Source organism: Cyprinus carpio, chromosome A20 (assembly GCF_018340385.1).
Source record: "Cyprinus carpio isolate SPL01 chromosome A20, ASM1834038v1, whole genome shotgun sequence".
NCBI classification, from domain to species: domain Eukaryota; kingdom Metazoa; phylum Chordata; class Actinopteri; order Cypriniformes; family Cyprinidae; genus Cyprinus; species Cyprinus carpio.
The window spans coordinates 23944676-23972673 of NC_056591.1; the positions used below are offsets into that span (position 1 = coordinate 23944676).

At 40.2% G+C, this 27998-nt stretch overlaps 2 protein-coding genes across 4 annotated transcripts; one reads left to right on the plus strand and one right to left on the minus strand.

Annotated features, from left to right (window-relative positions):
• Positions 1-2997: 2997 nt before the first annotated feature.
• LOC109080167 (galectin-5-like) lies at positions 2998-6999 on the plus strand (the record flags this gene model as incomplete). The annotated part of the gene is made up of 4 exons (XM_042778351.1): positions 2998-3276; positions 4135-4223; positions 5747-5918; positions 6047-6999. Coding segments are annotated over 4 exons (699 nt in total), but the record flags the coding sequence as incomplete, so codon positions are not given.
• On the minus strand, positions 6921-27944 carry LOC109080165 (mitogen-activated protein kinase-binding protein 1-like). 3 transcript variants are annotated; one of them, XM_042778199.1, is made up of 29 exons: positions 27726-27944; positions 26770-26861; positions 26293-26355; positions 25380-25437; positions 25129-25299; positions 24917-25054; positions 24646-24825; positions 24409-24569; positions 23312-23501; positions 22413-22544; positions 22151-22335; positions 20551-20642; positions 20344-20469; positions 20164-20237; positions 19951-20072; positions 19788-19863; positions 16506-16617; positions 15209-15272; positions 15023-15133; positions 14822-14934; positions 14325-14350; positions 13577-13780; positions 12777-13026; positions 10948-11085; positions 10782-10845; positions 10480-10706; positions 8777-9271; positions 7564-7649; positions 6921-7487 (listed from the first exon to the last, which is right to left on the minus strand). In XM_042778199.1, exons 1-29 carry the CDS (start codon positions 27831-27833, stop codon positions 7281-7283), a joined length of 4065 nt encoding a protein of 1354 aa, XP_042634133.1. In that variant the 5' UTR covers positions 27834-27944; the 3' UTR covers positions 6921-7280. The 3 variants fall into 3 exon arrangements, with proteins under 3 accessions (XP_042634133.1, XP_042634132.1, XP_042634131.1); XM_042778198.1 differs by having other exon boundaries at positions 8777-9268; positions 24646-24828; positions 27726-27943; XM_042778197.1 differs by having other exon boundaries at positions 24646-24828; positions 27726-27943.
• Positions 27945-27998: the final 54 nt, after the last annotated feature.

Sequence of the window (27998 nt, forward strand, 5' to 3'; positions counted from 1 at the left end):
ATATAAAGAGTTTCTGAATGTCAGACAAAAAAGACAAAACAGGTCATGTTCGTCAAATCTTCTGTAATCTGGTTTATTTTTGTAACATTATTGGGGAGTCTCACAAACAAACAATAAGTGTGGAAGTCACTGATATGTAAAATATTTACACACACACACACACACACACACACTCTCCACACTCACACAACACACACACACACACACACACACACACACCACTCACTCACTCACTCACACACTCACTCGAGCTCACACACACACACACACACACACACACACACACACACACACACACAACACACACACACACACACACACACACACACACACACACACACACACACACACACACACACACACACACACACACACACACACACACACTCAACACACACACACACACACACACACACACACTAAACACACACACACACATACACACACACACACACACACACACACACACACTGATACACACACACACTGACACACTGAAACACACAGACACACTCACACACACTCACACACACACACACACACACACACACACACACACACACTCACACTCACACACACACACACACACACACACCCACACACACAGTCACACACTCTCACACACCACACACACACACACACACACACACACTGATACACACACACACACACACAAACACACACACACACACACACACTCACTCACACTCACACATATAGACACACACACAAAACACTCACACTCACACACACACACACACACACACACACACACACACACACAAAAGATTTTCATCCTCATTTTTTTGTCTTGTTTTTCAGTAAAAATATCTAAACATCCTTAAATGAAGTGATAATTACTTGAGAAGCAAACTTACGTAAGATACAATACTTATTTTCTTTAAAAACATATCTAAATTAAGTGATTTCGCACTTAAAACAATAAAAAATTGTCTGCCAGTAGAGTCAGAAAAATAAACTTGTTTCCCCTTTAAATAAGTTTTGTTTTTCTTACCATATATTTTCTTATATTTGTTCTTATTTTAAGCATAATGTCACTTCATTCTGATACATTTTTTAGAAAACAAGACTTATGCATCTTATAATTATAAGGATGTTGAGATATTTGTACTGGAAAACAAGACAAAAATGCATTTTTTACAACGTATGTATTCTTTCAGAAGGTCATACAGCATATAATGTGTAGATTGTGAGTGTGGTGAACAAACGTGCTCTTTCTCCAGCGTGGAGTCATAATGAGGAGGAGACACATATAAACCCACGCAGACGCTGCTCTGCTGCTCCTCGACGTCCTGCTGCTCATCCACAGGTACTGTGATCCTCAGCTTCTCTTCTACACGCTGGAGTAGCCAGGAATGATGTAGCTGTCAGTATTGAGTGTGATGTGGAGAGGTTAGAGTGGTTAGATTTGATCCTGTGCTTGTGATGTTGTAGATTTACAGCACTTAGTGTCTAAAGACACGCTCACAGCAGTGTGTGTCAGTGTTTGCTGCTGGGCTCAAGACTCTGAAATATCACTGTTTGCCCCTCAGCTCTTAAATACTGATTTAACATTCACACTTCTAGCAGTCAGATCACTAGTTAGATCACAAGTACTGCTTTAGAACGATGATTAGCTGAGTGCATGCGGCTTTAGTGGAATATTTGAAATAATTCAAATAACGGGTAAATATTAAAGGATATACACTAATGGTCAAAATGTGAATATCTGTTAAACTGTAATTTATTTCCGTGATGTGCAGCTGTATTTTCAGCATCATTACTCCAGTCTTCAGTGTCACATGATCTTCAGAAATTATTCTAATATGATGATTTGCTGTTTAAGAAACATTTCTAATTATTATCAATGTTGAAAACACTTTTTTTTTGTTCATCAAGGATGCATTAAATTGATCAAAAGTGTCAGTAAATACATTTATAATGTTAGAAAAGATTTCCATTTAAAAAAAAAAATAACAAATGCTGTCCTTTTGAACTTTCTATTCATCTGTGAATCCTGAAAAATAAAAATTTATATTTTCATTATTGATAATAATATAAATGTTTCTTGAGCAGTAAATCATCATATTAGAATGATTTCTGAAGATCATGTGACACTGAAGACTGGAGTAATGATGCTGAAAATACAGCTGCACATCACAGAAATAAATTACACTTTAACAGAGATTCACATAGTCTAGTCACCTTTTTTTCATATGCAGTAAAACAGAAATACAACAGACATACAACAGACACATTCCTAAAAAAAAAATATGTGAATACTTAAAAATATAAATAAAATAAATTTCCCTAAAAATTTCCTTTAGGACCGTTTAAACAACTGAGGAGACAAACGAATATTTGTATCAGTTACTTTTCATCAAATAGCATCGGTGCAATCAAGCCATCAATATTGCCAGAAATTAAGAAAACAGCTGTTTTAAACTTTAAAATTTCACAGTTTTTACTGTTTTTGTGATCAAATCAATGCAGCCTATGTGAACCTATGTGAGCCTATCCTATCATTTAAAAAAAAAAAATCATTATTCCCAACTTATGAGCAGTCCAGTTCTAGTGATATGGCCCTATACTGTCAGACTGGTCAATATTAAGGTGCTAAAGGGATACAGTGAACGGGTTTATCATCATCATGTGACGATGTTCAGATGTCACTCAGTGCAGATGGTGAGTGGATCTGTGATGATCTGTGGTGGTTTATTTCTCAGGTTCAGGTCCATCATGAGTTGCCCGTCCTCCGGTCAGCAGGGCATTTACCCACAGACCCCTCAGCAATGGCCCGGTCAGCCCTGCCAACCCTGCTGGTCCTGCCAACCCACTCAGCCCAACTGGCCTGTTAACCAGCCCAGCGCTTCGGTTCCTACGACCTGGCCAGTCCAACCCACCCAACCAGGCTGGCCCAACCCTCCAACCACTCCAACAATCCAACCCTTCCAACCAACCCAACCGATTCAACCAACCCAACCCTTCCAACCCACCCAACCAACCCAACCCTTCCAACCAACCCAACCGATTCAACCAACCCAACCCTTCCAACCAACCCAACCAAATCCACCAGTTCAACCAAACCCTCCAGTCCAGCCGAGCCCACCCATTCAGCCGAGCTGGCCTGCTCAACTACCCACCCCGACGGGTTACCTGCCCTCTCCAGTCCCTCCGGCATGGCACGGTAATCCCGGTCAGCCTGGTTGGCCCGGTCAGGGGCCCGCAGGAGGAGCGCCGCAGCAGTGGCCCCCGGCACCAGCCATCGCTCCTGTAGTAAGACACTGAACCAGTGCTTCACCACACATCCATCAGTGCAGATAATAAAACAACGACAGCGCTGCTCACACTACACTCACATACAAGACTCCCACGACTCATGCTGACGCCCTTTCTAACTCCAGTCTGCTGAACTGCTGAATTCATATTTTAAGATGTTACTAACAGAAGATCAATGCACTGAATGCGTTTCAGTCTTGTTTTCCAGAACAGATATCCTTAAATCAAGACACATCTACTGGAGAAGCCACAAGACTGTTAGGTTTTCTGAAACATCTACCAAAAAGAAGTGGGTTTATGCTTCAAACAAGAACTAAATATCTGTCATTGCTGTGGGAACAATAAACGTCCAATTTTAAGGGAAAAGCAGAATCATTTTCTGAGCCCACATATTTGTTCTTATTTTAATCATAAACTCACTTCATTTTGACATAAAAAAAAAAATCATTGATTTATGAATTGTTTGATATTTATAATGGAAAATAAGACAAAAACACTAAGAAAATGCAGTGTGCATCACGTTGTGATCTCGTGGCTAAATTAAAAGAACACAAACTTTAAATCTGCAGGATTGCAGCAAACTGGAGTAGATTGTATATGGACATTTTTGATGTATTGTATGCTAAATTATGTTTTTTAAAAAAGATGCTGTGGATTGTGAGATCATGTAAGACCAATGCAGCATCTGAATTAGTTTTGCACGCACAAAGACTAAACAGATCCACCTCTAACAGGGAGGAGAAGCACTTCATGTAGTTGCTGAGGTCGTCCAGCCGAGATGAAGTGTTGAGCTCCAGTAGATGTAGAGATCATTCACTGATGTTCCTGAGCCTATTAATGTTTCCTGTTTTTCAGACGGTTCCTTTCAACATGAATTTCCCCCGCGGCATCTACGACAAGCTGATGCTGACCATCAGAGGACAGATTAAACCAGACGCCAAGATGTACGCGCAGACCTCATTTTTCATTTATTGATGGCTGAATTTCTGAACTTACAGAAAATATAGGCCCTTGCACATCCAAATCATTCATAAAACTCCAGTATAAACACACATATATATATATATATATATATATATATATATATATATATATTAGGGCTGTCAAATGATTAATCACGATTAATCACATCCAAAATAAAAGTTTTGTTTACATAATATATGTGTGTATACTGTGTATATTTATTATGTATATATAAATACACACACATGCATGTATATATTTAAGAAGAATATATTTATATATTAAATATATTTATATATAATATAAAAATATAAGAAAATAAATATATAAATGTATATACATGTAAATATTTTCTAAATATATAATTTATGTGTGTGTATTTATTTATACATAATAAATATACCCTGTACACATACATATATTATGTAAACAAAACATATATATACAAACATACAAATCCTTATCAATAAATTAAAATCCCTAATATATATATACATTTTTTTCTAAATTTCACACACCATCTCAGACAACTTGCATGACGATGGTTTTTTTTTTTATTTGCAACATTTCGGTCAAACGAACTTCCTCAAGCCAGAGCGAAACAAACCTTGCAAATAAAATGTTACGATGATTTAAAGGGACAGTTCACCCCCCCAAAAAATTATTCTATCAGCATTTACTCTCCGTCATGTGGTTCCAAACTAAACTTAAGGAGCACATCTTACCAGATCAGATATTGTTAGCTCATGTTGGATGCAGGGTTGCCAAGTCCTCGTTTTTCCACAGAATCGGGCTGATTTTAAACTTTGAAATATTGCATTAATTACATTTGACTGAAATGCTTGTATCGAAATGTTTTGCATTCTACCCATGATTAAACTGTGCTAAATGTAAGTTTTGTGAAGTAGGGTCACTGGTAGGAATCCTTAGAGCTGTATTTATGATCAATGTGCCTAACAGTGATTGTAAAATATGTATTTGACATATTTTGAGTTTTGATGTTTGGGATAAGGTCATTGTGCTACTTGGGGCTGTTTTTAATTGGCATGGGCTAGACCTGGCAACCCTGGCTGCTGAAGCAGACTATTCCAGTTTAGTGTAGCGTATGATTTCCAGCTGAACTAAATGACTTTTATTTCTATAAAAAAGCAAATCGACAGTGGGGTGGTTCCTTCTGTTGAACACAAAAGATGATGTTAGTAACCAGACAGTTGTTGGTGCTCACGGACTTCAATCGTATGAAAAAAATACTATGGGGACCATCAACTGCATGTTACATTCTTCAAAGTATCTTCGTTTGTGTTCAACAGGAGGAGGAAACTCTGAAAGCTTTGTAACAACACCGGAGAGAGTAGATGAACCACCTTGTTATGATTGAGCAGTGTGTGGGAATATCAGAACTTGAAATCATATAGAAATGACTCCAGATCTTAATGTGAACACAGTTTGATACTTTGACCAAAGGCAAAGACAAAAGTGTTACTAATGTTTCTTCCGCCTCCAGGTTCACGATCAACTTCCTGCGCGGGAACGACATCGCTCTCCACATCAACCCGCGCTTCAGTGAGGGCGGGAAACCGGTTCTGGTCCGCAACCACAAACTGGGAGAACGCTGGGGGAAGGAGGAGCGGGATCTTCTGTCTCCGTTCCCCTTCATGCCCGGTCATCACTTTGAGGTAAACGACTCGCTGCAAGATCCTCTGCCTAAAAACAGAGTGTTGAAGCGCTTCCCGTTTATGGGTGGAATTAAAGCAGCAGGACAGTCCAGACAGTGAATGACTCTGACCCTCACGTCTCTCTGTAGATGAAGATCCTCTGCACATTCACCGAGTTCAAGGTGGCCGTCAACAACACGCCGGCCTTCGACTTCCAGCACCGCATCAAAGAGGTCAACCAGATCGACCGCATCAACATCCTGCACGACGTCACGCTCACGTCCGTCAACGTGGAGACGCTCCCATGAGCCTCAGCGAACCAAACCGAGCATATTAAAGAACAGCGGCGTCACACAGCGTCCAGAGGCCCCAAAGAAACACAAACCTTCACCGGCTCTCGTGCATTCTGACCCGGAGAGGAATTTCTTCTTCACAAAAATGCTAGTTAATGTTTTCACACTGGACTAAAACTTATTGACTGCTCACACAAAAAATGATTATTTTGGGATTTTTTTTGTTTTGTTTTTTCAAACTAAAACCTTGTTAGGTGTTTCTAGTCAAAAATGACCAGCCTACAAAAAACTGCTTATAATGTTCTCATTATTATTGCTATATTATTACCAAATACTGAATTTAATCTTTTCGTCTTGTTTCTTATCTATAAGCACAGGCTTCATGTTTCTTTTTGGAGCTGATTGATTGGATTGAAGTGTTAAGTGAAAGTTTTAGAAATAGAGGTTTTCTTTTGCAAAACAATGGGACATTAACTAACAAAGAAATACTAACATCATTCCTTTTATTCTGTCATATCGGTAAAGTATAACAAGATCCAGATGTCTGAGAAACTTGAGAATCTGTCACGGATAAACTTATCATTTGTGCTGAATGTAATGTGTCTTACAGTACAGTATAATCAATTCAACAGAAGAACACTAATATATTCAAGACCCCACTAATAATGAGTGTGAATTAAAGTATTATTTTAAGCCAATGTGAATGAATCAGAAATGTCATCTACTCACATTTATAACATATTTCAGTTTATTGTGTAAGAAATCAGGTCAAACAAACAAACACTGATAAATAAATAATTCATGTCTGATTAATGTGTCATTCAATAATAAGACAAAACACTAATATGACAAACTGCAGATTACAGACACATTATTAACTTATTTGGCAATAAAACCAATAAAAATGGACATTAAAAGCAATTAGGAACACGAATACTCTGGTAAAAATAAAAACTATTAAAATCCACAAGAGTAAACGACACGGGAGAAACACCTCAGATCACAGAAGTTCAAATCAGTCAAAGTTCAAATTAAATATGCAAATATATGCATGTGAAACACACACACACACACAGGTGACTCTGCAGCTCTACTCGTCCTGAAGGAGTCTCCTCTCCACCGAGCGCAGCAGCAGTTGTGAGTATTGCTCCAGTAACGCGAGCGTCTCCTTTCCCTCCTCCATCCTCACGGCTCCGGACACTGAATCCAGCTCCGATCGCACGTGCAGCAGCGTGTCTGACATCAGCTGACACATCTGCTGCTGCTCCGCACTGCGCTCGGCATCATGGGAGATGAGCTGAAACACCACACACAGTGATATAGTAAAGACTCCGTGCCATCGGTTACCATGCAGTCCATCGCTGGTCACTCACCGTCCTGTAGAGCCGTGTCGCTGTCCTCACGCTGCTGCACAGATCAGCTGCGGCCCGTCTGCAGATCTCCAGACCGACCGGTGCGTCTGTGAACAACATCAGCATCAGATCAATGACAGGCCATCAGAACGCCATCAGTACAGACTCATGAGACGCATGTGAAGCTGCTATAAAAGGTGCTCTGCAGTGAATGGGTGCCGTCAGAATGAGAGTCCAAACAGCTGATAAAAACATCACAATAATCCACAAGTAATCCACAGCACTCCAGTCCATCAGTTAACATCTGGAGAAGACAAAAGATGAAACACATCCAGCATTAAGATGTTTTTAACTCAAATACATAGAGTCTATAATCCATAATAACACTTCCTCCAGTGAAAAAGTGTTCTGGTGTGAATCAGGCTGTTTAATCTGCACAGATCAAGCAGCGTTTAAACAGCTCTAAACTAATATGTGTCTGGATTTTGATGTGAAAGACAACAGCAGATGCACTTTTTCACTGGAGGAAGTGTTATTATGGATTATAGACTCTATGCATTTGAGTTTTTTGGGTGAACTAATCCTTTAATAAATTCAACTCTAACATTCTCCAGATGTTCACTGATGGACTGGAGTGCTGTGGATTTCTTGTGGATTATTGTGATGTTTTTATCAGCTGTTTGGACTCTCATTCTGACGGCACCCATTCACTGCAGAGCATCCATTGATGAGACACTGATGCAGTGATACATTTCTACAAACCTGATGAAGAAACTGTTTTAAAAACACAATGTTCATAGTGTTTTTGATTTTCCAAGAGTAAAAAATATTGAGAGATTGTTTATGTTGGGCAAAAAGAAAAAGATGTCAAATTTACCATCACACTGCAGTGTTAACTAGCTTACTGTTATTCAATACCAAGGTAAGAAAACAAAGTATTGTTTAATAAAATGAACATTACATTTTTAAAATATAAAACATTGCTTAATTTGTGATGTTAGTAACTGTGGAGAAGCGTCATCAGTCTGTGAAAAGAGTCCAGAGAGACTCGGACCTCATGACATCAGAACATTAAACAGCAGGAGAAACTAAACCAGCTGTGACGAATGACTGAGAGAATATGAACACAGCGTGAACTCACCCGAAACACACAGACGGCTGGAAGAGAGCGAGAAGAAGGGAGAGAAACAGAGAGGAAGAAGCATGACGGAGGAAGAGCGTCGCCGGTGCAAACCTTGATCATCAGGAGCGTCAGACGCCACAGAGTCAGCCTTCTCCGCCGCTCGAGGACGCTCCGCGTGAGCCGCCGTCTGCTGGAGGTCCGTGCTGGAGGAGGAGGAGGAGGATGAAGAAGAGCTCGGGTCAGTGAGAAGGCTCTGAGATGAAGCCGATCTGCGCTGACACACGCGGGGTCTGACGGCTCTCAAGGGAAGGGCTTTGGGAGTGTTTGTGAGGAAGGACGGGCTGCACGGCACAGGGATCACCAGACTCTCGCAGGAGCTGCTGCCCACATGCAGGCTGTCCCCGATGGACGCCGAGCGGCTGGTTTTGGCCATGGAGCTGGTGGTGGGGCTCATGTAGGAGCGCAGGACACGGCTCTGGGTGGGACTGTCCCACGGCTGAGGGGAGGACGGCGCTGTGACAGACGCGTGATGAGGGGCGAGCTTCTCCAGACTGAGCTTCAGCAGCGCCTCTCGCCGCAGACGCGACGGAGACAGGGACCTTCCTGCTGGGAAAAATAAATAAATAAATAAATACATACATTAATAGATTTACTAATACATTCAATAATTAAAAGTATAGTTAAAAATGAACATGAACAAAAGGGCAAACAACAACATAAAAAAACTATCACACTTATAATAGAAGTCAATGGCGACCACATTCAAGTACCCTAATAAACATAATATCCTAATAAATGGATTGTGATATAAATAAATATACATGCTGAATATGAGACTGAAACACTGGATCATGAGCTGAACTCTGAAACGTCAGTACATTGATTTCATTCATTATTTGCAACCAAAATAAAATTGTTTTACATTTGACAATCAAGAAATCATGACAAATATTAGCATTTACTGTTGCACTGTAAAAATATTTTTTATAATTATTTATTAAATACTAAATTACATTTATTTTACTTTATAGTATTATAGTATTAGTACAAATTATTTTGTTTAAAATTGTAATATTTTTATTCACTAATACTCTTATTTTGATTATTTTTTATTTTAAAAAGTATTATTTTATAGTCATTGAATGAGTCAAAACATGAAAGCTCAAGTGGAAAGATTTTACTTTTTTGGTTCCGTGAGTGAACACTTTTTGAGGATCATTTCAAAATAAAAAAAAAAAGTCTTCAAAGTAAAATGTATAATTTCTTGAGAAAAAAGTCTTATTTAAAAAAAAAAAAAAAAAAGGGACCTGATGCTTTAAAAAACATCTGCCAGTAGGGTCAGAAAAACAAGCATTTTCCCTTTAAATAAAGTTTATTTTTCTTACTACTTTGGCAGATATTTTTTCTTGTCATTAGCATAAAGTCACTTCATTTTCATATATTTTTCAGAAAGACTTCTTATGTCATATTGCATCTCTAGTAAATGTGTCTTGATTTAAGGATGTTTAGATTTTTTTGTCCTGGAAAATATATTCATTTTTTGCAGTGCAGAAAAACAATTTTGACAATATTGTGCATTAAAAGCCTTTAATAAAGCTTTTTAAAAAAGAATGCAAAACTCTGGTAAAATGATCCCATGTGACTCGTGCCATACAGTTAGAGTATTCTGGAGGCATGTGATTGAGTTTGGTGAAAAATAAACCAAAAATGTAATTTATTATTTAGCAAAAATCTTGACCTAATGATGAACGCTCAATCAGTGTGATGTATTCCAGAGCATTTGCTGATCAGCCCTCATCAGATCAAACACTCACGGTGGCTGCTCAGACTGTGTGCTGAAGCAGATTTCTGGAGTCCAGCTGAGGTCCTGCTGACGGGGCAGGAGACGCGGCTCAGGTACGGGTGGCTCCTCTGCGGGACGCGGCGCTGCTCTGGACGATCGGGGTCACCTGCGTCCTCCATCAGGGGCCTGACGCCGCTGACCGTGGGCTTCACTGCCACACTGGATCTGCCAGACTGATGAGGAAATGCCGAGTCCATCCTGCATGTACAGAAGATTATGTTACTGCATCAGTACATGCAGCTGGAGTAAAGCAGACCATCATCGTGAGAATACCTGCTAGAGGACTTCTGGCTGTGCAAGCATGCTGAGATGCTTCCTTCAGATCTCATCTGAGACCCTGAGAACAAATAAAATATTCAAAATTATTACATTCATGCATTCAGCCAATGCTTTTATATAAAGTGACTTACAAAAGAAGCAGAAAAACTAGAGAGTTTACCTGCATTGTTGCCGTCCGTCAGCGTCTCAGAGCTTCTCCTCCAGACGTCCTGATGCGGAACACTCTCAGAATCACAGATTGGCCGTGTGCTACTGCTACCATCACAGGATTCATCGTCAGAGCCCAGCGCCTCCACATCTGAGAGAAAAACAGCTCATGATTCTTCATCTCTGTGGTTCATCTGAGCGGTTACTGGTGGCTTCTCGAGTTACTGTTGCATTCACGCATTTGGTGACTTTTATCATGCATTCCCTGGGAACTGATTCCATGATACCAGTTTTGAGCTACAGTACATGAATGTTCAGATATGCAACATAATATACTAGAGTGCCAAGTTTCACTCTGAAACTTGCAGTGCATATATTTATTTATTTGTGCGATGTCAGACACTGTATCCTCTCAGCTGTGTTCCTTCTTAAAGAGAAATGGTATCTGTGAGGATTTCCAGTCAGGATTTAGACCGTATCATAGTACTGAGACTGCTCTCATCAGAGTTACAAATGACCTGCTCATATAATCTGATCGCGATTTTTCTGTGCTGCGTTTTACAATATTTACCACAACATTCTTTTGAGTAGACTACAAAATTATGTTTGCATTATTGGAATTGCATTGTCATGGTTCAAATCGTACTTATCTGACCACCATCAATTCGTAGCAGTGAATGAGCGAGATATCATATAGATCACAAGTACAGTATGGAGTGACAAAAGGCTCAGTACTAGGACCATTGCCTTTCATGCTTTACATGTTAACCTTGGAAGATATCATCAGGAAACATGGTGTTCGCTTTCACTGTTATGTTAATGATACTTAGCTCTATATTTCTTTGCAGTCAGACGATACATAATTCGCAAAACAGACAGATCTTTTTGCTATTTAGCACCCAAACTCTGAAACAAGCTACCTAGCGATGCTCAGGAGGCAGACACACTCTGTCAGTTTAAATCCAGATTAAAGACTCATCTCTTTAACCTGGCTTACACATAACACACTAACACATTTCTATATTTCAAATCTGTTAAAGGACAGGATTAGGCTTATTAGGCTGCATTAATTAGGTCAACCGGAACCGGGAACACTTCTCCTAACACCCAACGTACTCTGTACATCGCAAGAAGAATTGCACCTACGCTAATATTAGTCTGTTTCATTCTTATTCCAAGGTCACTGTAGCCACCAGATCCAGTCTGTACCCAGATCAGATGGTGGATCAGCACCTAGAGACGACCTCTACAGCCCTGAATGTCAGCTGATAGACACTAGAGAGCCCCAGAGATAGATCCCCTGCAAAGACCTCATCAACTACACGACGACTGGCACAAGACCACGGGAACCAGACAAGACCTCTGCACCTGTGCTGTAGCCTGGAATTAAACCACGCCATGCTGGTTTCATCTGGTCAGAGGAGAACTGGCCCCGACTGAGCCTGGTTTCTCCCAAGGTTTTTTTGTTCATTTCTGCCACCAATTGAGTTTTGGTTCCTTTGGCTTGTTTAGCTGTGGATGCTTTACTGATTGCACAGACACTATTGGAAGCGAGCTGAACTGGATGATGACATCACAGAATCATCAATGAACTGACTTTAGCTGAAAATGTTTATAGTCATATTGAAGAGTCATGAGCATGAAAACTCAAGCTGTTTTGATTCTTGTAAAGCAAAACCTAAGTGTGAACCCAAAATAAAAAAAATTCTTAAAAGGATCATTCACACTCAAAAGAAGTCTTCAGAGTAAAAAAGTAATTTGTCAGGTTTTTAATTCTACTGAATTAAAATATGTATTTTTTATTTTATTTAACTCTAATACCCTGTGTGTGTGAGGTTTTACCGTGGTGTCGGTGGTCTGGACTGGATCCTCCGCTGCCGTAGCCCATGGAGGCGCCACTGACGGGACTCTGAGCTTCTTCTGCTCTCTCCTCATGTTCGATGGTCTCAGACAGAGCCTGTATCCGGTAGGACGGTCCAGGCAGGCTGCTGGTGCTGGGACAGTGATCCGGGTACAGAACCACACCCTCAGGTTCAGGAGCGCCGACAGGAACCAGCCAGGCCGAGTCACGAGGACGCCGGAGACTCCAATCCTGAACAACACAGAGAACCACATGAATGGAGCCTGGAGGACTAGAGACGCAACTAAATAACAGCACCGAAAATATTCCGCTGAAAAAATTTATAATCGATTCAGCCAAAACTGCTCTTTGATGTGTGGTGACAGATGGCTGATCATCTCTTCCTCTTTACTACTAGTTACAGTAGCAAATAAACATGAATGAACATCAGAAGAAACAGAACAACAAACTGAAATCAGTCATGAACTATGGACTCAATCAATCAGTGATTCAACTGCAGAAAGATGTCAATCAAACACATTAGATCAATAAAAAAATAAATCATCGGAAGAAAAAATAAATCAATATATGCACAATATGACAAATTAGTTAAATATATTCAATAAAATACATTTTCATGCTATTTTAGTGAACCTGTTTTTCAGTGTTTAATGTTTATTTGAATAAATCTATCATAAAGTTGTATTATAACAACACAATGGAGTGCAGCAATTATATCAATAAAATATTTGCAGTTCAAATGCTTATTAACTGAAATGAAATGTGCTGAAGTAATAGTGACCTGCAGGCTGGAGGTGCTGCCTCGATCCTCGTCCCGCAGTCGTTCAGCGCAGCTTCGGCTCTGGACTGGAGCTTCAGAGAGTGAATCGAGCTGCCGCAGCTCCAGCATAGACTTCACCATGAGCTCCAGCGATCCCACACGACAGGACCAGCGCCTGCGCGGACGGCACGCCACCGCACACGCACTCGAGTCTACAGACGCCTCCTACAGACATGAATGTCAAACGTTGGTCAGCATTGGTCAGTCAGTTGGTCAGTTGGTCAGTCTTTACTGTCATTGGACTTCAGGATGCATCACACATTTTGGTTGTCACTTTCACAAGCCTTGCATTTTTCCTGTATGTCAGTGATTCCCAAACGTTTTCATAAAACAAACCCATTTGATCCGAAAGTTTCCATAAGATTTTAAAGTAATATTTCAATAATTTACCAACACATTCACGGTTCTCTGATGTCAGTAAAAGATCACATGACATGCAGCAAAACAAATATATTTTTCTGTATTTTTTTGGTAAATGTTTAATTTTTAAATGATTTAATTTACCATTTTATGAATGGTGATGATTATGAAGCACAGATTGGTAAACCCTGGATGAAATGTTCAGTTTTGAGCCTAAACCAGGCTTTATTTCTCATGTTCAATGAGAACAAACAAACCTAATAAGGCTTAATCATTCATGAAAACACATTTCAGATCATGCAGCTTTACAGCAAGCTGCTAAAGACTGACTCCAGTGTGAGATACTGACCTTCCTGTGCGTTTCATCAGATGCACCTTTACAAGAGAGAAGACGACAGAATCAGAATCAGTTATTCCACATCACATTAACGTCAGAAAGTGTTGAGATGCATGAATCTGTGTGTGTACTGGTATGTATGGTTCATGAGGACACAAACATGTATAATGACATGGATACTACAACGTAAACATGGTTTATGAGGTTTACACTTCCTGTGTCCCTGTAACATAGTATACTGTTTTTTTTGAGAATGTTTCATTTTACTATAATAATCCTGGTTTGTACCTACTGAACCATATTTTGGGAGGCAAATTTGTATCAAGAAGTCAGCTAGATCTGAACTGTCTGTGTGCATCCTCATTTGTATATTATATTCCAAAAAACAAAAACCAAAAAAAACTGAAAATGTGGAAAGTTTTGTGTTACTGTTAGGTTATTGTATTCATACGTAGCTGTATATAAAATGACAGAAGTCCTTCTTTGGAGTAAGGTGTGTGTGTTCTGACCTGTCTCTTCAGCTGTCTTCATGTCTTCATTATCTTCCTCTCGGTCGCTCTCAGATGGGCAGCTCGTGATGGATGTGGATCTGTGCAGTGTGAATCCAGTCACAGAAGAACATCTGAAACAGACAAACTCATTTACATCAAACTAAACACAGGCTTTAATCAGTCAAATGCAAATGATGCAGATGTCAAACTCTTCTGTACCTGAAAGGATTGTTCCTGACGCTTGATGCCCTGTCACGGCGTCTGATCACAGACAGTCTCTCTCTCATATTGATAGTGAGTTCAGGAGCGAGTCGCCACACAAAGATACAGCTGAAACACAACAGATGCGGTCAGTGAGATTCACAGCATGACAGGAGCTGAACAGAAGAACAGCTGGAGTCAAACCTGTCAGCTGAAGACGAGAGCAGACGCCTGCAGTCACTGCTGAACCTCAGAGCCGTGATGTTCTCTGCCAACAGGAACAACACAGTCACAATCACTGCCCGAATCACCATAATCACAGTCACCATCATCAGTCACAGTCACAATCACCACCATCACAGTCACAATCACCACCATCACAGTCACAATCACCACCATCACAGTCACAATCACCACCATCACAGTCACAATCATCAGTCACAATCACTCACAATCAATCACAGTCACAATCATCAGTCACAATCACTACCACCACCATCACAGTCACAATCAGTGCCCGAATCACCACCATCACAGTCACAATCATCAGTCACAATCACTACCACCACCATCACAGTCACAATCACCACCATCACAGTCACAATCATCAGTCACAATCACTACCACCACCATCACAGTCACAATCAGCTGCATCAGTCACCACCATCACAGTCACAATCATCAGTCACAATCACTACCACCACCATCACAGTCACAATCAGTGCCCGAATCACCACCATCACAGTCACAATCACCACCATCACAGTCACAATCATCAGTCACAATCACTACCACCACCATCACAGTCACAATCGCCACCACCATCACAGTCACAATCACTACCACCACCATCACAGTCACAATCACCACCACCATCACAGTCACAATCATCAGTCACAGTCACAATCACCACCATCACAGTCACAATCACCACCATCACAGTCACAATCACCACCATCACAGTCACAATCATCAGTCACAATCACTACCACCACCATCACAGTCACAATCACCACCACCATCACAGTCACAATCACCACCAGAGTCACAATCATCACCAGTCACAATCACTACCACCATCACAGTCACAATCACCACCACCATCACAGTGACAATCACCACCACCATCACAGTCACAATCACCACCACCATCACAATCACCACCACCATCACAATCATCACCAGTCACAATCACTACCACCACAACAGTCATCATCACAATCACCACCATCACAGTCACAATCACCACCACAGTCACAATCACTGCCACCATCACAGTCACTACCAACATCACAGTCACCATCACAATCACCACCACCACAATCACCACCACCACCACAATCACCACCACCATCACAGTCACAATCACTACCACCATCACAGTCACCATCACAATCACCACCACCACAATCACCACCACCATCACAGTCACAATCACCATCATCATCATCAAAGACACAATCATCACACACTGAGGAAGACAGAAGAAGCCCCATGTTACCTGAGTGTCCAAACACGGTGGCCAGGCTCTCTCCGGTCTGGAAGTCAATCAGATTGATGTTCTTATCAGAGCAGCTGGAGGCCACAAACAGACCTGACGGATCAATCTGAACCTGCAGAAATCACAAACTACACTTCACTGACAGAACACAAACAGTAGAACCAGACCGATTCATGACTGAATGAAGAGATTCACTGCTGGCTTTCAATAAAATTTGGCTTTTTTTTAAATGGGTGCAACATGATGAGAAAAAAAAAAACAACAGAAAGGGCTGTGGCGATCCCACAAAGTTTACCAAAAACCACTACCCATAATGCACTTTTTATTTTGGCCCCACCCATTAGTCTGTCTGTGGGCAGTGGATGTTTGACCAGTAGTTTTAACACAGAGAAAGAGTTCACAGCAGGGTTATTGTAGTTGACTAAAACTAAACCATAAAAATGCTACTTGAAATAAATGTTAACTGAAATAAAATATACAAAAAAACTTTAACTTATGAAATTGAAAGTGACATGTAGTCCAGTATGGTGTTCCATACTCGGAATTTGTGCTCTGCATTTTACCATCCAAGTGTGCACACACAGCAGTGAGTAGTGAACACACACACACACACCGTGAACAGACAACATTTCACTTTTTCCATGTAGTTTAACTTGATATTCTAAAATAATTAAAACTCAAATAAAAATGAATAAACCATGTTAGACATATTTAAAAAAAACCAAAAAGCAATAAAAATGACAAACACAACAAAATTACTAAAACTTTAACTAAAATTAACATGAAAGCAGAAAATATTTTAAAAAAAATCTAATTCAAAATATTAACAAAAACTAAAAAAGAATCTCAATAATACTAAAATAACACTGATTCATATTGTCAATTTATATATACTACCCAGTAGGGCTGGTCCGAATACCATTTTTTGAGCTTCAAAGCTTCGGTAGTAATCAACACTGAATATTCGAAGCTTCGGAGGGAGGGTCTGAACATATTCTTCTCTTTAACACCGTGTCTACACTGGACGCGAGCGGTGCGGCGTGGCGCAACAAAATACAGTAGAACCTATTATGCTGTCTACACTTGGATGCAGGGCGGCTGACAAATTCCCGACAGTAAACTGCTTCTGCGTTCAATTTATGACATATAGACACAAATTTCAAATGATTTTCAATGGTCGCTTTGTTGCATCCAGTGTAGATTACTTTAGCTGTTTTGGCGTGGCGCGGCGCTACGCGACATACGACAACTGTCGCGTCCGGTGTAGACATGGTGTAATAAAAGCAGGAATCTATGTGTCTGTCTGTTTGCTTTTTTATTTTCATCCAATCGACTTCACGCGTGGCGGGTGTGTTGCTGCGGACCCAAGGGAGTGCAGTGTCGCATTTTGGTGCAGCATGGACTCTCAACACGTTCAGAATGAATAAACTTTTAATAAACTACAGAACAGCGCGAGCTAGAAACAGCGCGCCTCATGCAGGCAGTGCTTATATGCTCTGAGAACAGACACTGCACTAGTGATACAAAACACAGGTTTGTTAAAAGCAATACTTTTAATATAGAAAAATTATTTTTTGGCTGGACTACTGACTTTTTTTTTTTTTTTTTTTTTTTTTTTTTAATGACTGCCGTATTTGCAACTATTTTCCAAGCAAATTAGGTGCACGTTTTTATCATGTGTAAAATTACTGATTAACATGCCAGATAAAGGCAGTTCGTTTTTTTACACCAACAATACTACTATTTACAGAAATAGTAACTACTATAGTAAAAGTAATAGTAGTATAGTAACTAACTTGATGTGCTGTTGTGGTAGGACAGTTTCAAATCGCATATCTGGCACACTGCCTTTCTTGTCCTCACTCAATTTAAAGTGTTCCCACACAGCTGAGGTCTTCGGCATGTTTGTCTTCTTCTCCAGATGAACTGAATCATGACGTTCACTCATGGGTGATTCATATTCAAGGGTGATTGAGAACTGTTTCGCGTGGGATGCCAGGTGTTTGACGAAAAAATAAAAAATAAAATATTTGAATCTCAAAATTGAAAATCGAATGCCAATCCTACGAATGAATATTTGAATTACCGAATATTCTGGTCCAGCCTTACTACCCAGTTTTAATTTATTTACTAAAAGTCCACACCACAACTATAACAATTACACCACAGAACTGCGGGTGGCAGATCCTTTTCCTATTTAGCACCTAAATTCTGGAATAACCCACCTAACATTGTTCGGGAGGCAGACACACTCTTGCAGTTTTAATCTAGATTAAAGACCCATCTCTTTAACCTGGCTTACACATAACATACTAATACGCTTCTAATATCCAAATCCGTTAAAGGATTTTTAGGCTGCACTAATTAGGTAAACCGGAACCGGGAACACTTCCCATAACACCCGATGTACTTGCTACATCATTAGAAGAATGGCATCTACGCTAATATTAGTCTGTTTCTCTCTTATTCCGAGGTTACCGTAGCCACCAGATCCAGTCTGTATCCAAGTCAGAGGGTCACTGCAGTCACCTGGATCCAGTACGTATCCAGCCCAGATGGTGGATCAGCACCTAGAAAGGACTTCTACAGCCCTGAAAGACAGCGGAGACCAGGACTAGAGCCCCAGAGACAGATCCCCTGTAAAGACCTTGTCCCAGACGACCACCGGGACAAGACCACAGGAAACAGATGATTCTTCTGCACAATCTGACTTTGCTGCAGCCTGGAATTGAACTGCTGGTTTCATCTGGTCAGAGGAGAACTGGCCCCCCACTGAGCCTGGTTTCTCCCAAGGTTTTTTCTCCATTCTGTCACTGATGGAGTTTTGGTTCCTCTGGCTTGCTTAGTTGGGGACTCTTAATATCCAGTGATATCGTCGACTTGATTGCACAGATACTATTTAAACTGAACTGAGCTGGATGATGACATCACTGAATTCAATGATGAACTGCCTTTAACTGAAAAATGAGTTTACTATTGTAATTTTGCATTACTGACACACTGTTTTCCTAATTAATGCTGTACAGTTGCTTTGACACAATCTGTATTGTTAAAAGTGCTATATAAATAAAGGTGACTTGACAGAAGAAAAATATCATTGGAATCACCAATCAGAATCCAACTGATTTTAAAGATCTTGTGTATTTAAAACAATAAACAGACTGATGTGTGGACACTGATATCATTTTCATTATAGTTATTGTTCTTTGTGTGAACGGCTTCTACACACGTCGGGTGTTTGTTTGAATCACGGTGAGCACTAGATGAGCTGCGTGATCTGACCTTCAGCAAACCGCCGTCTCCAGTCTGAGAGCCGCTGAAGGATCTCTTCTGTTTGCCGCTGCTGATGCTGATAACTCTAGAGAACCACAGACACACACCAACATCATCAAACCATCTCATCTCCAGCCATCACGCTCTCAGATCAGCATCTGTATCTCCTCACCGAATGCTGCGGTCCTGACAGCCCACCGCCGCGTACTTGCAGGAGGGATCCACATCCATGTCATTAGGAGTCGCTTTACGAACCACATGATGAGTCCGCTTGAATTCAGCTCCTCGGACCGTCTAAACAAACCAGGGTTAGTACCATTAACTAAAACCATCTAAAGAGTTTTGTTACCGTGGATCAGAGGTTGTGGTGTTTCTGGGGACTCACCCTGTGAGCGGTGCGGATGTAAACACTCTTATCTGCTCCACAGCTGATGATCCGCAGCGTCCCGTCACCGGCGGCTGGATCAAAACATCAAGGAAAGTCAAAGATCACAGAGATCAACACCCACCGCACGTCTGCTTGTGTATTATTATATTATAATAACAGGCAACAACGAGCTCTCACCAGCGAAGCGGACAGACGTGATGGAGGACAAGTGCTCGTCCAGAGTCTGCAGCAGACTGTAGTCTTCCTCAGCGTCCAGCACGTGGATCAGTCGATCTCGACTCGCAGTGGCCAGCAGATTCACACCTGTCCAACACACATTCACAGTCACACACACACACACAGAGAGAAACACTCTGATCTGAACACACACACACACACACACACCTGATGGAGGTTTGGAGTATTCCAGACATAAGATCTCAGAGTCATGGACCTCAGCCTTCACCAGCTCCTTCATACACGTCAGATCATGAATCCTGTCACCACATCATCATCATCATCATCAGAAACACTGTAACACTTACTCATGTTCTCATCCAATCAACAGCATGAAAACATTTCAAATTATAATATAAGATACACAGATAGGAGCTCTAATGCTTTGATACTTAAAAAAAAATCATACATAAAAGTAAATAAAACATAAATAAATACATTTATAAAATAAGAAATATAAAAAATATATATAAATTAATAAAAAATTAAATAGAGTAAATAAATAAAATAACCAATAAATAAGAAATAATTTTAAAATATAATAATTAAATACGGTTAAATAATAATAAATAAATGAATAAATAAAATAAAAAATAAAGTAAATAATTCATTAAAAATAAGTATGGAAATAAGTTAAAATAAATAAATAAAATATATAAAAAAGTAGGGATGTAACGATTACTTGTTTGATGATAAATCATGACAAAATTCCCCACAGTTAGTATTACCATTTCATATTTTAATTATCATTAAAACCGTATCAGATTACCACGATTTGAACAATTCACGATTAATAAATACTGTCCAGCATAGAGCACAGTTTTCAGTAACAGTGTCACGTGCGCTCAGCTGCAGAGTAGTTTCGTTTTGAGTGCTAAGGGAATTATACAAATGAATGAATTAATTATATGAATGTACCTCTGAAGGTTCGGACGGTCTTCAGAAACGATTCGATGGCATTTTGTTTTTATCTTCGCTACTTGTAATACCTAAATGAAGTGTTCTTAATCGCAATACTGCTTTGTTCACGGAGTTTACGGAAACAGCTGTAATTCAGCTTTTCCATAAGCGCCCCCTGCTGTCAGAGAGAGGATTTACATTCAGTCTGTGTGCAGTTTCTGTCTGGCCAAAAACTGACCGAATTTGCATGCCCTGCTGTAAATTTTGACCAGTTGATGAAAAACAAGCTTATGTTGATTCTACACATTTAAACAAGTTATCTAGAATTATTCATGGAGCAGATAAAATACATATAATAATTTATTAATTATCATTTTGACTTAACCCTTTTCTTAATTTAAAAGCTGAAATGTGAGGTTAACCTTTTTATGAAACTTTTTCAAAGCTTTATTTGAACATTTACATTAGACATTCGAACATGCTATTAAACTGCCGTCAGTCACGTTATCATTTAAAATCCAAATATCATTGGTCATGTTATTGTTTTAGTTATTATGCAAACAAAAATTAATTTTATTTGTTGTTTGTTGATTTTCAAATATAAAACTTGGTGACGTGATTTATGTGTCAGTACTTTTTGAACATCTCCAGCACATTTTAACAATACCGTCAAACCGTCATAATTTTGGTCACTATAATTGTGATAAGAAATTTTCATACCGTTACATGCCAATATAAAAGTAAATAAAAATATAAATGCAAATTTAAAATAAATTGCAAATAAATAAAATAATAAATAAATAAATGACTAAATGTTTTATGTAAAGATTGTATTTTTCATGACAGTTTGACACATGATTATCCAGACCTGAGCGTGCCATTTCTGTCTCCGGACGCCAGGTGTGTCCCGTCCGGACTGATGCAGATGGTTCTGATCCCGCTCCTGCCGTCGCCGCTCGATCCCTCGCCTTTCTCTGAGCCACCGATGGCAGTTCCCTCCACGTCCAGCAGGGCGGCGGAGCTGTCCTCCATGTAGAAGATGTGAAGAAGATCCTGTGAGAGTTCAGAGTCACCTCATCACTGGTCATCCGCTGACATCACCACACTCGGTGCTCAGCAGCCGGACTTACGTTACTCAGGACGTCACCGCCGGGAACGCCGTCTGAACTCCAGAGACGCACAGAGCCGTCAGACGAACACGTGAGGAACGCATCAGACGAGCCAAACGCTGGCTTGGAGCCGTCGCTCTTACTCGGAAACATCTGGAACAGATCATGCAAGAATTCAGACTCTTTAATGCTCTTCTGCTCACCGCGGCTGCATTTCTTTCATCAGAAACACAGTAAAATTGTTATTTAAAATAACTGTTTTCTATGTGAATATCTGTTAAACTGTAATTCATTTCTGTGATCAAAGCTGAATTTTCAGCATCATTACTCCAGTTCTTCTTCAGTAATTCCCTTTAACAAAAAGAAATGAATACGTCTATCCATCTTCATCTGTGATGGATTAAAATTGATCAAAAGTGACAGTAAAGACATTTATAATGTTACAAAAGATTTTTATTTCAGATAAATGCTGTTCTTTTGAACTTTATGTTCATCTGTGAATCCTGAAAAATAAAATTAATCACAGTTTCCACAAAAATATAAATTTTTTCAACACTGATGATCAGAAATGTTTCTTGAGCAGCAAATCAGAATGATTTCTGAAGATCATGTGACACTGAAGACTGGAGTAATGATGCTGAAAATACAGCTGCACATCACAGAAATTACACTTTAACAGATATTCACAGAGAAAACAGCTGTTTTAAAATCTAATAATATTTCACATTTTTACTGTATTTTTGATCAAATCAATGCAGCCTTAGTGAACAAAAAAGAAACAAAAATGGTTTAAAGTTTTGACTGGTTGGGTATTTACACAGTATGAGCGTGTGGTAAACTGTTGTGCTCTACAGAAAAAGCTACAGTATTGATATTAATATTGATAATCAGTGCAGACGTGTATGTGAGCAGATGTTCACCTGCAGATCCCAAACGCAGGACGAGTGATAAAGCGCTGAGTGAACTTTGCCCACTCCGCGCAGGTCTCTCGTGTCCCACACATATAAACTGTGGTCATTATACACACAGGACAGCCAGCGGTTCACGGGGTCAAAGGTCACCGCCACTGAGTCCGGGTAGCGGGTGTCCGGCGTTCTGCTGAACAGATGCCTGAAGAACAGACGAGACTCGTGTCCTTCAGTGTGAGTCTGCTAATTACAGCCGTTAATGCGTTAACAGAGCGCTAATGCTGCGAGTCTGGCAGGAAGAGACGTTACACAACCAGATCTACTCAAACACTCGACCCATAAACCTGTCTGCAATAACTGTTTTCTGTGTGAATCTCTGTTAAAGTGTAATGTATTTCTGTGGTGTGCAGCTGTATTTTCAGCATCATTACTGCAGTCTTCAGTGTCACATGATCTTCAGAAATCATTCTAATATGATGATTTGCTGCTCAAGAAACATTTCTGATTATCATCAGTGTTGAAAACAGCGGAGCGGAATTTTTTCAGGTTTCTTTGATGAATAAAAAGTTCAGAAGAACAGCATTTATCTCAAATAGAAATCTTTTGTAACGTTATACATTTCTTTATCATCACTTTTGGTCAATTTAAAGCTCCAAGCTTTTGAATGGTAGAGCTTACGTTACAGAAGCTTTTTATTTCAGAAAAATGCTGATCTTTGGATCTTTCTATTCATCTAAGAATCTTGAAAAAAAAAAGGTACTCAACTGTTTTAAATATTAACAATAATAAAAGTTTTCTTTTTTTTTCTTGAGCAGCAAATCATCATATTAGAATGATTTCTGAAGATCATGTGACACTGAAGACTGGAGTAATGATGCTGAAAATACAGCTGCGCATCACAGAAATAAATTACACTTTAACAGAGATTCACACAGAAAACAGTTATTATAGATAGTAAACATTTCACAATATTACCACTTTTACTGTATTTCTGATCAAATAAATGCAGATTGGTGAGCAGAAGAGAATTCTTTTAATAAAAAAACTCACTGTTCAAAAACTTTTGACTGGTAGTGTATATATTTTAATCTGTATCTGAATGTGTTTACCGGTGCTGTGTGGCGGCGGACACCTGGATGCCCAGAGGATGTGGACGGGGCAGTGTGGCGATGAAGCGCAGGTCAGACGCCCCGAACACACGCACCGTCCCGTTCCCACAGCCGCAGAAGATCAGATCCTCCGTCACCGCCAGAGAGCGCGCCGAACCCGTCTGGAAACACGAACACACGTGAGGAAGCGTCACAGGAAGCAGCGGTCGTGACGGGAGGTCATGTGATCTGACTGACCTGCAGGTGCACCCAGCGGTCCAGAACCCTCTGGCCGTTGAACTCACACAGCAGCCCCGACGCCGTCACGCAGAAGGTGCTGTCGGACCTCAGGCCTCGTCCACACGCCACGTCACAGAAGAAGTTATTCTGCAGCTCCCCGAGGAGCCCTGAGCGGCCCATCAGCGGCACGGGACACGCCTGCTGCAGAGCATCATGGGAATGCTCAATCCCAGACTTAACTACTGCACTCTTATAACCAAGCCTTCATTACTGCAGTGATGTAATGCACCTGATTAGCGTGAGACGGATCCAGATACCAGAAGCGGACGTGTCTGTTCCCTGCTGTGACGAAATGATTCCCGTCCTCTGAGAAGGACACGGCCGTCACCTTACTGGACACCTTGTTGACCGCTATCAGAGCGCTCTTCTGCAGGAACCACAGAGTGAACACATGTAGTGATGCCGAGACACGCTGCAGGGCATGATGGGTAATTACCGTACCTTCCAGGCCCACAGGTTGACGCTCATGTCGTGCTGAGATCCCACGCTCACGATGTATTTGCCGTTGGGGGAAAAGGCCACGCAGGACACACCATACTTGTGCTCCAGCAGCTCAGAGACCAGCGAGCCCTCGCTCACGTCCCACACACGCACCGCTGCCAGATGACCGCTCTGAACAACACACACACCGACCGTTAACTACTCACACAACCACTGACCACAACTACACACCTGCGAGACTGACTGCTGACCTCTCCAGTGACCAGATACCGGCCGTCTGACGAGAACGACAACGTGCTGATGCTCTTCCTGAAGATTCACAACACGCAGGTTAATGGAATAATAAATAAAAATGAAATAAATAAATGTGCTCAGCCTCAGATCAGGATGAGTTTGTTTCTTCATCAGATTTGGGGAAATTGAACAATTGCATCACTTGCTCACTACAAGTGAATGGGTGCCGTCAGAATGAGAGTCCAAACAGCTGATAAAAACATCACAATAATCCACAAGTAATCCACAGCACTCCAGTCCATCAGTGAACATCTGGAGAAGACAAAAGATGAAACACATCCAGCATTAAGATGTTTTAAACTAAAATACATAGAGTCTATAATCTATAATAACACTTCCTCCAGTGAAAAAGTCCATCTCCTGTTGTCTCTCACATCAAAATCCAGACACATATTTGTTTAGAGCTGTTTAAACGCTGCTTGATCTGTGCAGATTTCTCTCCTGATTCACACCAGAACACTTTTTCACTGGAGGAAGTGTTATTATGGATTATAGACTCTATGTATTTGAGTTAAAATCATCTTAATGCTGGATGTGTTTCATCTTCTGTCTTCTCCAGATGTTAACTGATGGACTGGAGTGCTGTGGATTACTTGTGGATTATTGTGATGTTTTTATCAGCTGTTTGGACTCTCATTCTGACGGCACCCATTCACTGCAGAGCATCCATTGCTGAGACACTGATGCAGTGCTACATTTCTCCAAACCTGATGAAGACACAAACTCATCCACATCTGGGATGGCCATATGATGACATGTTCAGCTTTCATTTTTATCCCATTCCTTTAACATCAGGATGACACTCAACACAAACACTAAAGTATTTATGCCTGACATTAATGAATGACGTGTGACACTGTAGTTCTTCACCTGGATGAGTTGATGAGATGCTGTTGTGTGTTTTTGGCTGGGTTCAGTAACACCACGACACACCTGAATGAAACACAGAAACAAGCACTGCGTTCACTGCGCGGCTCCATTAATAGGCCTAAATCTTTAACTAATCTTTGTATTTTCATTAAAAGCTGGTTAATCGCTGTAATACTCTTGAGAAAGAGCCACGAGGATTGAGATCTGCTTTCCTTACTGTTAATAACACACCTACTGTAGAAAACAGGAAGATGCCCTATTTAATCTAATGCATTTATTAATTTTACATTATTTATGTCTTTCCACAAAAAAACTACTTAAACTAAATAATAATTTGAAAATGATTTTTGAGAACTAGTCTTGACTTAAAGACAGTAAGGCATTGAACAGACAGTTCATCTTCCCTGAACACCTCCACATCACTCATGTCAGATTAAATAAGATCTACATGCATCCATTAACATGATTTCAGCTCACCCGGCTGGATAGGCCACCGTCCCTGAACAAGGATCGCATGTCAAACCACTGTTTCCTGCAGTCGTGATGCCCAGAACTTTCTCAAGAGTCACCTGAGATGAGAGAAAACACAAACCATTATATAATCCACAAAAACAGTGATCAAAATAAATATCACTGTATTACACGGACAATAAATCATTTATGGGTAAATCTAAACAATGTTTTTTAAATAAATAAATAGATAAATACTTTTACCTACTATATATAATAAATTTTAGTGTATGTTTATTTTGAAACTGGAGTGTGTCCTTTATTTACAGATATATATATATATATATATATATATATATATATTTACAGATATATATATATATATATATATATATATATATATATATATATATATATATATATATATATATATATAAAATGACAATAAAAAGCAAACCGCTTTAACGGTGGGAATAACTGATCTAAAGACAAGTTAATCTGCTTTACTGCTGATTAATGACATTAATGATCATTGTTCCTCAGAGCTAAAGACCTTCCGCACTGATTCAGGAGCTCAAAGTCAACACAGGAGCATCATGGGAATGTGCTGATGATGTGTTTAAGATGTCGATATCATTATTGACTCTCGTGCTGGTTTTACCACAATGATGTCGACACGTGAAAGAGTCAGAAAAACACTGACAACATCATCATAATCTGAGATCTTCAGTCTAGATGAGCTTCACACAAGATCAAAAGACTAATAACTAATCAGCGAAATAAACGAAACTCAATCAGAAAGCAGATCAAAGGACGCCGACTCTTCAGAACTCGATACATGTTGCGTTCGATGTGTGTTACAGTGCTGAGACATCTGATGACTGTTACACATGTGCTGAGTGTTTAGAAACATTCTGAAGCGCAGCGCTATGATGATGATGATGATGATGAATGATAATAATAATAGCAGTGAGTTTCTTTACCTTGCTGGACAGACTGTCTTTGACGCGGTCGCTGCGGCTCTTTCTGAGTTTGATGGACGGCGAGCGCAGGAGACTCTTAATGCGACTCTTGATGGTGAAAGACTCCATATCCCTCAGAGTCCAGCATTCACACACGAGCGCAGTAAAACACCACAGTAAAGTCGAGCGAGTCGCGCTCAGCGGCGTTTGAATCTACACTGACTCAGGCGGCGCTAATCAGCGCGTGCGGCGATCTGATTGGCCTCTGTGACGCATGACGTTTCGCTGTGATTA

What these genes read in the sequence shown, in the direction of transcription:
- LOC109080165 (XM_042778197.1), bottom strand. Translation starts at nt 27,833, where the DNA reads ATGGAGTCTTTCACCATCAAGAGTCGCATTAAGAGTCTCCTGCGCTCG. An exon ending in CATCTCATCAACTCATCCAG is followed by an intron (nt 25,438 to 26,292) that starts GTGAAGAACTAC and finishes GTGAATCTTCAG; the next exon opens with GAAGAGCATCAGCACGTTGT. An exon ending in CACGTCTGTCCGCTTCGCTG is followed by an intron (nt 20,238 to 20,343) that starts GTGAGAGCTCGT and finishes GTTTTGATCCAG; the next exon opens with CCGCCGGTGACGGGACGCTG.